This window comes from Bubalus kerabau, chromosome 6 (assembly GCF_029407905.1).
Source record: "Bubalus kerabau isolate K-KA32 ecotype Philippines breed swamp buffalo chromosome 6, PCC_UOA_SB_1v2, whole genome shotgun sequence".
In the NCBI taxonomy this organism is placed as follows: Eukaryota; Metazoa; Chordata; class Mammalia; order Artiodactyla; family Bovidae; genus Bubalus; species Bubalus kerabau.
This window is the reverse complement of record NC_073629.1, coordinates 110,873,685-110,887,468: the sequence shown is the minus strand read 5'-3', so window position 1 is coordinate 110,887,468 and position 13,784 is coordinate 110,873,685. Positions and strand designations below refer to the sequence as shown.

Here is a 13,784-nt window from a genome sequence, read left to right as displayed (position 1 = left end):
TATATAGAATATGTAGACATCTGTTGCACTTCCTTATACTAACAATGAAATATCAGAAAGTATAAAAAATTCCATTTAAAAATCACATCATGTAAGACCGGATACTATAAAACTCTCAAAGGAAAGCATAGGCAGAACACTCTAACATAAATCGCAGCAAGATCTTTTTGGATCCACCTCCTAGAGTAATAAAAATACTACTAATTAAACTTAAAAGCTTTTGCACAGCAAAGGAAACCATAAACAAAACGAAAAGACAACCCACAGGATGGGAGAAAATACTTGCAAATGAAGCCACTGACAAGAGATTAATCTCCAAAATACATGAACAGTTTATATAGCTAAATATCGAAAAAACAAACAACCCAATCAAAAAATGGACAGAAGACCTAAATAGACGTTTTTCTAAAGATACAGATGGCCAACAGGCACATGAAAAGATGCTCCACACAGTCAGCTGTTAGAGAAATGCAAATCAAAACTACAATAAGGTACCACTTCACAACAATCAAAATAGACATCATCAAAAAGTCTAAAATAATAAATCCTGGGAGGGTATGGAGAAAAGGAAGCCTTCCGACATTGTTGGTGAGAATGTAAACTGGTGCAGCAACCATGGAAAACAGACTCCTCAAAAAACTAAGAGAGTTACCATATGATCCAGGATCATGTATCTAGAGATATATGTATCTATATATACACCATTTATCTAGAAAAGAAAAGTGCTAAGTGAAAAGATACATGCACCCCAACTGCTCACGGCAGCACTGTTCACAGCAGCCAAGACATGGAAGCAATAGATGAATGGATGAGGATGTGGTGTGTAAATATATATATACACACAGACACGCACACAATGGAATATTGCACGCATACGTGTGTGCTCAATGATGGCCAACTCTTTGCGATCCCACGGATGGTAGTCCACCGGGCTCCTCTGTCCATGGGATTATCCTGGCAAGAACACTGACGTGGGTTGCCATTTCCTACTCCAGGGGATCTTCCCAACCCAGGGATTGAACCCATGTGTCTCCTGCAACTCCTTGGCAGGCGGATTCTTTACCACTGGGAAAGCAATGGAATATTACTCAGCCATAAAAAAGAGTGAAACAATGCCATATGCAGCAACATGGATGAAACCTACAGATTATATTATGTAAAGTAAGTCAGACAGAAAAAAAAATTATATCATTCATATGTGGAATAAAAAACAAAGTAAAAATGAACTTATTTACAAAACAGAAACAGACTCACAGACACAGAAAACAAATTTATGGTTACCAAAAGGAAAGTGGCAAGGGGGTGGGTAGGATAAATCGGGAGTATGGGATTAACAGAAGCACACTTCCATGTGTAAAAGAGACAAACAATGAGGATTCACTGTATAACACAGGGAACTATATTCAGTATCTTATAATAAACTATAATGGAGAAGAATTCTTTAAAGTATGTATCTATACATATGCATAACCAATTCACTTTGCTGTACACCTGAAGCTAACACAATAAATCAACCGTACTTCAATTAAAAAAACAACCAACAGATCATCAGATAAAAGAACCAGAACTTAGATTAGAGGAGACAGGGTATAGTTATAGTGGAAAAAAGAATAAGGAAAAGGTATTATGGTTCAGGCACTAATACCTTTAGAAAGGGAAAATACAGTAATGGGGATTTTTAGAAAATAACTGTATGTACTGTCTTTGGCTGTGGGGGCCTTTGTCGCTGGGGAGCTTTTCTCTAGGCACAGCGCACGGGGGCTCCTGTTGTGCAGCACAGGATACACAAGCTTCAGCAGCTGCAGCACGTGGGCTCAGTGCTTGCTGCTCCCGGACTCTAGGGCACAGGTTCAACAGTTGTGGTGCGTGGGCTTAGCTGCTCCTCAACATGTGGGATCTTCCTGGACCAGGGACTGAATTGTGTCTCCTGCACTGGCAGGCAGATTCTTTACCAGTGAGCCACCAGGGAGGCCCTAAGAGGGATTCTTGGATACTCACAACAAAGAAACAGGCTGCCCAGTTTTTCTCTCAATGCAACAAGCCACTCGGGTAAGGTTAAAAAGGTGGAGGGTGGGGGGTGTTGAGGGTGTGTTTAGTGAACATATACACACAGACGACACGGGAAGGGCCTAGGTCACTAAGATATGAGAAACCCACAACCCTGGTCCAGGCCAAAGGGCTGGAAGGGAACCTGGGGCTAATAAAAATTGTGGTGTCTGCTGCTCAGATAACTGAGAATGAGGAGCTGGAGAAAACTAGGTCCTCAGAGAGTCCAAATAAATGTGTCAGGAAATAATAACCAGAAGAATAAAAGAACCCTTGGCAAAAATTTCACAAGTCTAAAGGATTAAAGGAAAGATTTAAAAACAAAAACTAAGAGAAAGCAACCAAGTGGAAAACCCAGAAAAACAAACCAAACCAAAACAAAAGTACAGATGAGGGGAAATAAAACTGCTTGGGTTTCTCTCCTTGGTTATGCAAGGCTCTCTGCTGCTGCTGCTGCTCACACCCCATGCCTCTATCTTCTGGTAAGAGGTAAGTTCCAACTTTCTGTCGAGTCAGCACAAGTTTTCCTTGGTGATAAAAGACAGCAGAGAAGTGTCCAAGGGCTTGGCTCATTTATCCTTCTCAGACATGCGTTCTACAGAAAGCCACTTGCTTGTAGGGGTTGAAAAGGTGTAATATTGACTACAAATGGGGAGATGGTGCCGGTAGAGAGAAAGGAGCACCTCAGATCTTCTTAAGTCAAAGCTTACATGTGGGGATACCTAACTGGGCCTTTATTTCCGGGGCTCAAAGAGAACACTCTCCTTTCAGAAAGCATGATTGGGAGCAATTAATTGCCAATGACTGAACTCCTTGTACTGCAAATGTTCCTGTACCCAATCAACAAGCTTTCATGCTCCTCCCACCAACAATTCCGAGGTTCATGACATAGAAAGGATAAAGTACTTAAACCAACAGTACAAGCTTCTCCTTCTCTAAGCTGAGAAAGGGGAATAAATTCATGGCATTCCTTTGCACTTATAGAACTGCTAAAAGTTCACAATACCTGCTGCTGCTGCTGCTGCTGCTAAGTTGCTTCAGTCGTGTCCGATTCTGTGCGACCCCATGGACGGCAGCCCACCAGGCTCCCCCGTCCCTGGGATTCTCCAGGCAAGAACACTGGAGTGGGTTGCCATTTCCTTCTCCAATGCATGAAAGTGAAAAGTGAAAGTGAAGTCACTCAGTCGTGTCCGACTCTTAGTGACCCCATGGACTGCAGCCCACCAGGCTCCTCCGTCCATGGGATTTTCCAGGCAAGAGTACTGGAGTGGGGTGCCATTGCCTTCTCCAATACCTACTCTTGGATAAAATATATACATATTTTCAAAAGAGTGAAAAAATGCTATTGACAACCCCAGGCCTTTGCAATTCTGTACGCATTTCAGGCAAAGACAAGAGTAATTTACCATACAATTTCTTCCTCCTTTGGATGCAGACTTGCTTGACCTACCCTAGTGAAAACAGTACAAACTAAAAACTAATGCTGCTGGTCAGTCTCCCCTAATTAGAAGATCTGCAGTGCATGCATTTCTCTTACTCTTCCTAGTATGTTAAACAGAAGTGTGAATTCCAAGTCCTCTTCTGAAAGAAAGGCCTAGCAGTTAACTATTCTGAATCCAGAAGGTGATCGGACCACCCCACCAGTAGTCAATATTACACCAGAGCTATCCATGGCCTTCGGGATGAGAATGAAACTCCTAAGCTTGGTGTAAGGTCAAATCTCACTTGTCTGGATCTGAAGACCTCACTTTCCCCATTTTTTAGCAATGCTTACAGTTTCCAACATGTAATGCCAAACTATGTAACGTCTCTGTGTGACACTGCACAAAGCCCACTTCCACTTTAAGGGTTTCAAAGTTCAAGCTCAATATTCTTCCCTCCAGGTCCACCCACTCTCCATGTTAGACCACAAAGCTTGAGATCCTGTCCGTGCTTGCATGCATGCTAAGTCGCTTCAGTTGTGTCCGACTCTTTGCCACCCTATAGACCACAGCTCGCCAGGCTCCTCTGTCCGTGGCATTCTCCAGGCAAGAATACTGGAGTAGGTTGTTGTGCCCTCCTCCAAGGGATCTTCCCAACCCAGGGACTGAACCTGCATCTCTTATGTCTACCTGCATTGGCAGGTGGCTAGCAGCAGTTTGTTGCCACTGTCTATGACTGGTGAACAATAAGAAAAAGAACTCCCAGCCAACACAACTTCAGGATCCTCCCCCCACCCTAAACCTGAATCCTGTAAGGCCTAAGTTTGAGCTTTCACCATCTTCCAGTAGACTGTCAGGCCTGAATCTACCATAGGTCTAATTTTGCTTGTCTAGTTTTATGGATCATAGTTACCCTGTAGTGTGCTGACTGTGTTCTTCTCTGCCAGTGCTGTGTTCAGAGACCTCACGATGTAGTTTGAAACTGGTCATGGTGGTAGTATTTACACCACATAAATTAGCAAAGTCTACAACTCAGGACTTGACTTTGTTTTATAGGGGAAGACCCAGTTGTTAAACACTAGCCACGCCACAACTGTTACCACTACAACGATCTGTACTTCCTCTCCTTTAAAAACCAACCTCTTTTTCTCTTCCAAAAATTCTACTGAATTGTCTGGAACTTCTATTCCATGATCAGAAAGTCACCAGTATGCTCAGTACCTTCATATTTTGTTCCCTAACCTCTTGCAGGACAGGCTACATTTAAATTTTCAGGATCTGGTACAAAATGAAAATGTGGCTTACTTGTTCAAAAATTAAGAATTTCAAGATAATGAGAGCAGAACACTAAATCAAGAACAAGGCCTTTCTCAGTGTGAGGAGTGCAGAGGCCGCATGCTCATAAAGTGATCCCTGACCTCCTTTTTAAAAAAATATTTATTTTTAATATATATTTTTGTTTTTCTCTAGTTGCAGCGAGTGGGGGTTATTCTTCCTTGCAGGGCACAGGCTTCTCATTGCAGTGGTTTCTCTTGTTGTGGAGCACTGGCTCAGCAGTGTGGCACACAGGCTTAGAGGCTCTGCAGCAAGCAGGATCTTCCCAGACCAGCGATGGAACTGGTGTCCCCTGAATTGCAAGACAGATTCCTATCCACTGGACCCCCAGGGAAGCCCCCTCTGACCTATTCTTAAGGGTAAGTCTGCACGCCTCTAAGGATGCAGTTTCCCATGTATCTCTGCAATGCAGTGGCTACTTATTCCCCCGTACTTCAAGATTAAAAGTGAGATGCGATTTTATTTGCTCCCCTTCTCAACACCCTTTGCAAATCATCACTCTTTCATCTTCTCTGTAAAAGCCTCTTCTCCTCTGCTATCTTGCTGCACTACACTTCAACTCTCATCATTGCTGTCATCTCTCAACTTACTCATTACTCCTACCTTACTGACGGCTTTGACATCTGGCTCTCGGAATTTCTCTGAGAGCAAGTCCTGCCTCAGAGCAAGAGTGCAAGGACGACCCTGAAGAGAACGGGATGCCCCTGGTCAGGTTTCGGCGCTACCATACAGCGGCCATGCTGCCTGGGCCATGCTCCTTAACCCTTCTGCTCCTGAGTCTCCTCATTTATAAAATAAAAAACAGTAACAGGAAGTCATAGGATGCGTTGTCTAGATAAAATGGTTCATTCGTGTACAAGGCTCAGAGTAGTACCTGACACACAGTAAGTGCTCGGTGAACATTAGCTGCTGCTGTTACCATCATCAGCTTCCTCACTAAAGGTCTCAGGGTCTACATGGATAACTCATTCAACATGTTCTTTGAGCTCCTTATCACCAATAAATTTCTTCTCTGCTCTATCCCAACAACTCTCTTCCATAGCTTCACCCTAGACCTTGTAATCACCATAACTTCTACACCTCTGAAATCTGAAATTCAAATATCCCCCATTCTCAGGACTACCTCCTGTCCTTCCAGCACATGTACTTGTCCCCCGTATCTGTTTCCCATCACCAAAATCTCTGAATGCCAGACTCCTGTACTGAATCTCTGTCAACCCCTCTCAACTCTGCCTCTCTTCCTTTCTTCTTATCTCTCTCTTCTATCTACTCTCTTGACAACGACCTCCATTTCCATGCCTCAATTTCCTTCCATACAAAATTGGCCAAGTTCTAATCTTGGATGAATCAAACCATCAACCTTTCCTTGACAGGGTTGCTGAGAAGTCCTGAGGAGAACCATACAAGTATAATTGTAAATGCACGTTCTCCATCTTCAAGGCTACCCAGCCATCCTTCTATTTCCTTACCTTGTTTACCATCTCCTATCCCGATTAATGGTCGTTTCAGACCTTTACCACTCTCTCCAGATCTCTCATTCTCCTGCCTACAACTCCCCCATCCCCACTCCACTTACCTCTGCTTCTCCTTTCAATAAATGATTTATTCCACTTCAGGAAAAAACAAGAATGAGATCAGAACTACCACAATTTCCTTCTCTCGAACCAACAGTCCACCTTAGTCACATCTATATCCACTCATTCCTTCCTTCCTATCACAATGAAGGAGATGTCTCTCCTCTTGCTTAAGACTTATCTAGCGTTCTGTGCTCTGTATTCTAACCCCCCTGCCCTATGAGGCTGTGCTGTGCTCAGTCGCTTCACTCATGTCCGACTCTTTGTGACCCCACAGACTGCAGCCCACCAGGCTCCTCTGTCCATGAGATTCTCCAGGCAAGAATACTGGAATGGGTTGCCATGCCCTCCTCCAGGGGATCTTCCTGACCCACGGATGGAACCCACGTCTCTTAGATCTCCTGCATTGGCAGGTGAGTTCTTTACCACTAGCACCACCTGGGAAGCCCTACAAGGCAGTGGTTCTCAAAGTGTGGTTCCCAGACTAGTAGCATTGGCACATGAGGAACTTGTGCTTAGTCACTCAGTGGTGTCCAACTCTTTGCGACCCCATGGACTGTAGTCCGCCAGACTCCTCTGTCCATGGGGACTCTCCAGGCAAGAATACTGGAGTGGGTTGCCATGCCCTCCTCCAGGGATCTTCCCAACCTAGGGATTGAACCAAGGTCTCCCATATTGCAGGCAGATTCTTTACTATCTGAGCCACCAGGGAAGCTGTAAAAATGCAAATTCTCAGGCCCCACTTTAAACAAAGTGAATCAGAAGCTTTGGAGCTAGGACCCAGCAATCTGTTTTTAACAAGGCCTCCAAGTGATTCTGTTGAAGTTTGAGATCCTCAGCCCTGAGGGAGAATTGTCTTTGTCCTCTTTCCCGTATCTTCAACTTCCTTTAGGACAATGGTTCCCTTGCCCAAAGATCCTCCTTCTTGACTGCTCCATGGACCTTCTTGCACTTCTCCATTCTATTCATCACACAGTAACATATCTGACCATTTCCATCCCTGTTAAGATAAAGACTAATATTTTAAGAAGGCCTGAAGGCTGGCTCTTCCAATCCCAAAGAAGGGCAATGCCAAAGAATGATCAAAGTACTGTACAACTGCGTTCATTTCACATGCTAGTAAGGTTATGCTCAAAATCCTTCAAGTGAGACTTCAGCAGTATGCGAACCGAGAACTTCCAGCTGTACAAACTGGATTTAGAAAGGGCAGAGGAACCCGAGTTCAAATTGCCAACATTCATTGGATCATAGAGAAAGCAAGGAAATTCTAGGAAAACATCACTTCTGCTTCACTGACTATGCTCAAGACTTTGACTTGTGTGGATCACAACAATCTGTGGAAAATTCTTCAAGAGATGGGAATACCAGACCACCTTACCTGTCTCCTGAAAAATGAGTATGCAGGTCAAGAAGCAACTGTTAGAACTGGCCATAGAACAAAGGACTGGTACAAAATTGGTAAAGGAACACGTCAGGCTGTATATTGTCACCCTGCTTATTTAACTTATATGCAGAGTACATCAAGCGAAATGCTGGGCTAAATCACAAGCTAGAATCAAGACTGCTGGGAGAAATACCAACAACCTCAGATACCCAGATGATGCTACGCTAATGGCAGGAAGTGAAGAAGAACTAAAGAGCCTCTTGATGACGGTGAAAGAGGAGAGTGAAAAAGCTGGCTTAAAACTCAACATTCAAAAAACTCAGATCATGGCATCCAGTCCCATCACTTCATGTCAAAAAGAAGGGGAAAAGTGGAAACAGTGACAGATTTTATTTTCTTGCTTCCCTTGTGGTTCAGCTGGTAAAGAATGAACCAACTGGGTTTGATCTCTGGGTTGGGAAGATCCCCTGGAGAAGGGAAAGGCTACCCACTCCATTATTCTGGCCCAGAGAAGTCCATGGACTGTATAGTTCACAGGGTCACAAAGAGTCAGACACAACTGAGCAACTTTCACTTTCACTTTATTTTCCTGGGCTCCAAAAATCACTGCTGACAATGACTGCAGCCATGAAATTGAAAGACGTTTATTCCTTGGAAGGGAAGCTATGACAAACCTAGACAGCATATTAAAAAGCAGAGACATGGCTTTGCCAACAAAGTTTCGTACAGTCAAAGCTATGGTTTTCACAGCAGTCATGTACAGATGTGAGAGCTGGACCATAAAGAAGGCTGAGCACCAAAGAATTGATGCTTCTGAATTGTGGTGGTAGAGAAGACTCTTGAGAGTCTCTTGGACAGCAAGGAGATCAAACCAGTCAATCCTAAAAGAAATCAACCCTGAATATTCATTGGAAGGACTGATTGTGAAGCTCCAATACTTAGACTACCTGATGCGAAGAGCCAACTCATTGAAAAAGCTTTGGTGCTCGGTAAGACTGAAGGCAGAAGGGGCAGCAGAGGATGAGATGGTTGGATGGCATCACTGACTCAACAGACGTGAATTTGAGCAAACTCTGGGAGACAGTCCAGGACAGGGAAGCCTGGTGTGCTGCAGTCCATGGGGTTGCAAGAGCTGACCATGACTTAGCAACTAAACAACAACAAGGCTCTGAACACCTCTGAAGCCTCTTCTTTCTCTAAAGGTCTCTTGTTTTGTTTGCCAAACAAGACCAGTCTCTCTCAACTTTTTGATCTTGCCATGTTCTAAGGCATCTAACACACTTTGAAATTGTTATTCTTTCTGCCTGAATTACTCTTCCTGTTTTTTTTTCCCCTAACTCCTACTTCTACTTCAATCTCAGCTTCAACTTACCTTACTTAGGGTGGCCTAACTTTACCCCTTAATCTTAATTAGGTCCCTGTTAGATGTTCTTATAGTACTCTACTTACCTTCTTATAATGTACATTGAGGTTATAAGTATTTAATAATCATAAATGTCAGCCTATTTTCCTTTCCAGAGTATAAGCTCTATTAGGGCAGAAATCAGGATCTCATTTGATATAATATTTGCACTGCCTTGCTTTTAGTACACCGCCTTACAGACAGTAAATGTGCAGTAAGTATGTGCTGACTAAACCTCTGCACACACTGGACCTCTCTCCAGAATTTTTTTTTTTAACCTTTAAACCCCAGATGTAATTCCACACATACATTAAGAAATAAGTTAAACATCTCTGTAAACTCTTCCCTGCACATACACATCATTTGCCTGCTCAAGAGGATCACTTCTTCTTTTGTGTTCCTATTGTGTAGTATTGGGTTAGCCAAAAGTTCATTCAGGTTTTTGCATAAGATGTTATAGAAAAATCCAAACAAACTTTTTGGTCAACCCAATATATAAATCTACTATGTAATAATTATACACTACTGGGGGACTTCCCGAGTGGTCCAGTGGTTAGGAATCCACCAGCCAATGCCAGGGACACAGGTTTGATCCCTGGTCTGGGACAATCCCACCTGCCGCAGGGCAACGAGGCCTGTGGGCCACAGCTACTGAGCCAACATGCCCTAGAACCCATGCTTCTGCAACAAGAGAAGCCACTGCAATGAGAAGCCTGCACACCACAAAAACAGAGTAGCCCCCACTCACTGCAGCTAGAGAAAGTCCATGCACAGCAATGAAGACCCAGCACAGTCAAAAAAAAATTTTTTTAATAAAATTTTAAAAGTTGGTTCTTTAAAAAAAAAAAAAATTATACACTATTGTAAATACCATCTTCATGCCTGAGTTTCCACTAGACTATAAACTCCTGAGAGCACAGATCATGTCTTGTTTACCTCTAGTGCTTAGCAAAGTACCTGACATTGATAGTAAGTTAAAGTCGCTCAGTCGTGTCCAACTCTCTGTGATTCCATGGACTATACAGTCTGTGGCATTCTCCAGGCCAGAATACTGGAGTAGGTGGCCTTTCCCTTCTCCAGGGGATCTTCCCAAATCAGGGATCAAATCGCAGGCAGATTCTTTACCAGCTGAGCCACCAGAGAAGCCCAAGAATACTGAAGTGGGTAGCCTATCCCTTCTCCAGCAGATCTTCCAGACCCAGGAATCGAACCGGGGTCTCCTGCATTGCAGGCAAATTCTTTACCAACTGAGCTATGAGGGAAGCCTTACATTGATAATACAAGTCCATAAATGTTTATGAGCAAATTGAACCTAATACTGTAGGCTCTAAAACCGCACTGAAAGGCCCTGCTATTCATTAGCTGCATGATCAAATTGTTTAACCTATTCGGACCTCAGTTTCCTCACTAGGAAAAAGGGGTTAATAACACATACTTGGAAATATTGCTATGAAAATTAAACAAAATGACATAACACAATAATTAGCACACACAGTGTCTGGCACGTAGTAGCCTCCCCACTCTGGCTTTAACTTGATAGAGACAACCAGGACAAAACACAGACAAAAATAAGTCACAGCAACTGAGGGAGAATGAGCACAGGCTGAGTCATTCCTCTTAATCATTTGCCCAGGAAGACCAACAATGAAGAAACATAATAAACAGAATAAACTCTACTGGTAGTATCTCCCTTGGCATACAAAGCTTGGTAAGAACTCACCCGAGGCCTCTTGGCTAATGGCCACATCCGGCTCCCCAGACCAGCAGGTCCAGGTCTTATGCAGCACCGGGATGGTTACTTTAGAATGGAACAGAAACTACCTCATAAGGGAAGTGTTTACCAGCAGGAGATGGGGGAGGAGGAGGAGAACTTGACTGCAACTGCATCAATCAAGTGTTTTGCAATCTGGCAGAAAACACTGCACAATCGCTGGTGGAGACTAACGCCCACACAAACGCACTTACCTGTAGCCAAGAACCAGCTCAGACAAGATAATGAGCAGCTTTCTGCTTTAACCAAAACAATGGTCAGACCTGCATGGAGTGCACATCTCTAAGACCAAATTACCCTTGAACATCTGGGCAGCCCCTACTAAGATGACACTAAGCAGCTGTGTACATACACTCCTCAGCCTATGAGCGCTGCCCACAAGCACAGCTTCAAAGCTCATGTGTGCCAAATGCAAAAGCAGATTAAACCAGTTCTCTAGTCATCCTTATTCATATGCTTACCTCTGCAGAGCTGGTGCTGTTTAGATCACCTGGTTCATTCGTTTTAGAAGGCTGTGTCACTGCAGCTACTTCTTCACTGGGATTCTCTCGCTTCCGAAGCTTCCTGATTAAGCTCCACTGGTCACGCGATAAAGTGGGTCTGAGTGGAGTTCGGGGTGGGCTCTGCCTCCTCCAAGATGCCCTGCTCCAATCTAACCCCAAAATATGTGGTACATCATCTTCAGGTAGAAAGTCCAAATCATCTTCAATTTGGAATTTTTTGAAAAACACCAGCATTGAGTTGGAAGAGTCTGTCCTAAAAGCCTGGCAGCTCTGGGGCCTGCTGCAGTCTGCCTGGATGCACATCCCCTCTAACCACCAAAAGGCATGACAGGCAGAGTCCTGGCAGCAGGCAGCCCAACATGACTGGAGAGAGGGGGTTCCTTCTAGAAGCCGGAGGTGATTTTCTCCCCTGGATCTCAGGCCAACACCAAACTGTGTCTTTACCCGCTGGCACCTGCTCTCCTTGGCATCTAAAAACAAAGAATGGAAACATTTTAAAATGAAATAAAAACAGAGACTCCAGCTCTGTAAAGAGTCCTGAATACCAACACTGGAGGCTATTCTGAAGACTGGTTTTTAAGAGGGTGGGAAAGCTGTCTGGTAAGTGGAAAAGAAAACACAAAAGAGAAAGGTTTTTTGGCTCAGGATATTTTCGCTGGTAGAAGTACTGCTCCACGCTCACCGCTGGCTCCCCTCCTCAGTAAGTCCTTGCATGTAGACCTTTTACACAGAACTCCAGTTCATGAGACAAAAAAACAACAGAGCTCTTCTGGTGACAGTGTGCTGAAGGACGGGGGCAGGGTCCCACTCACCCCCAAGGCCTTTCTCTGGGACAGTATGAAGATTATGGGTCCAGAAGAGCAGGAAGCGGAAGATGGAGTACTCCGCCTCCACTGAACTGGCAGCAACACAGACTGCGTCCTCTTGACCTCTTGCAGGCTGCAGGTTCATCCATTTTCTAATCAGCAGGTGGTCACAGTCAGGTGGCTTTGCACCTCACAGCATTAATCAGAGCAGTAGTAAAGTTTACCAAAAATTTTATTCTGCTAGATGAACTTCCTAATGAGAAGCTATGTCATAATAAGAAATAAAGGAATAGAAGTACTACAGTGATCTACTATGGTTAACCTAGATAACATGGTCCAAAATTCTGGCTAATGTTGCTAATGGATAAACTTTTGAGCCGCTGAATTTTTTCAGGCATGGTACCGGTTTTCCTGAAATATTACCTCATTTCTGTTTTCTTAGATAAAGTTAAAGCATGTTCTAAATTAAAGTTTTTACAGAGTTCATTTTAAGGTCTTATATAGGAGTCTATAACCAACTATGGTCAGGGTAATGTGTGTGTTAGTCACTCAGTCATGTTCAACTCTTTGCAATCCCATCGACTATAGCCCACCAAGTTTCTTTGTCCATGGAATTTTCCAGGCAAGAATACTAGAGTGGGTAGCCATGCACTTCTCCAGGGGATCATCCCAACACAGGAATCGAACCTGGGTCTCCTGCACTGGAGTACTCCTCGAGTACTCCTGCACTACTCAAATCTGGTAAAGGCAGATTCTTTATCATCTGAGCCACCTCTAAGAAGTCAAGATTATACAGGGCCAGAACCAGGGGAGGCAAGGGAGATGCCTTGGGCACAAGTGTTAAGGAAGTGCTTAGTCTTAAGAGTCATGTAAGTGCTGCAGCTGCTGCTGCTGCTGCTAAATCACTTCAGTCGTGTCCGACTCTGTGCAACCCCATAGACAGCAGCCCACTAGGCTCCTCTGTCCCTGGGATTCTCCAGGCAAGAATACTGGAGTGGGTTGCCATTTCCTTCTCCAATGCATGAAAGCAAAAAGTGAAAGTGAAGTCACTGAGTCGTACCCGACTCTTAGTGACCCCATGGACTGCAGCCTACCAGGCTCCTCCGTCCATGGGATTTTCCAGGCAAGAGTACTGGAGTGGGGTGCCATTGCCTTCTCCGTCATGTAAGTGCAGGGTTGGCTTATCCCACCTTGAGACTGAGTGTCTCCTTAAATTTCATACCCTAGGTACCTCTTTCTTCACCCTAGTCCCAGCCTGGGGTTATAACATAAAATGTAGAACTACATATAGAAAATGTGTAGTAGAATCAAACCACTGAAGCGATATACAGTCATGTCTGCAGGCATGCATAACTGAAAAAGGGCTATGACTGGCTAAAGCAACAACTGGATAATCCACCAAAGCCAAAGGACAACACTTACTAAATGTGGATACTAGTCAACTGAAAGACAAGAGAAAAATAGGAAGGCTGTAGGTTAGATTATGGAGTCAATCACTATGGAAGCCAATCTACCACGGTGCTTAAAAAAAAAAAAAAAAAA

General features: G+C 43.9%; 1 protein-coding gene across 3 annotated transcripts in view; it reads right to left on the bottom strand.

Moving 5' to 3' along the window:
• The window catches only part of KIAA0319L (KIAA0319 like), a 98,884-nt gene that overhangs the window by 49,952 nt on the left and 35,148 nt on the right, over nt 1-13,784 (bottom strand). For all 3 annotated transcript variants that reach the window (XM_055586426.1, XM_055586424.1, XM_055586427.1), the window contains one exon: nt 11,395-11,906. In XM_055586426.1, the coding sequence (XP_055442401.1) occupies nt 11,395-11,906 (512 nt within the window). The remainder of the gene's footprint in view (nt 1-11,394; nt 11,907-13,784) is intronic.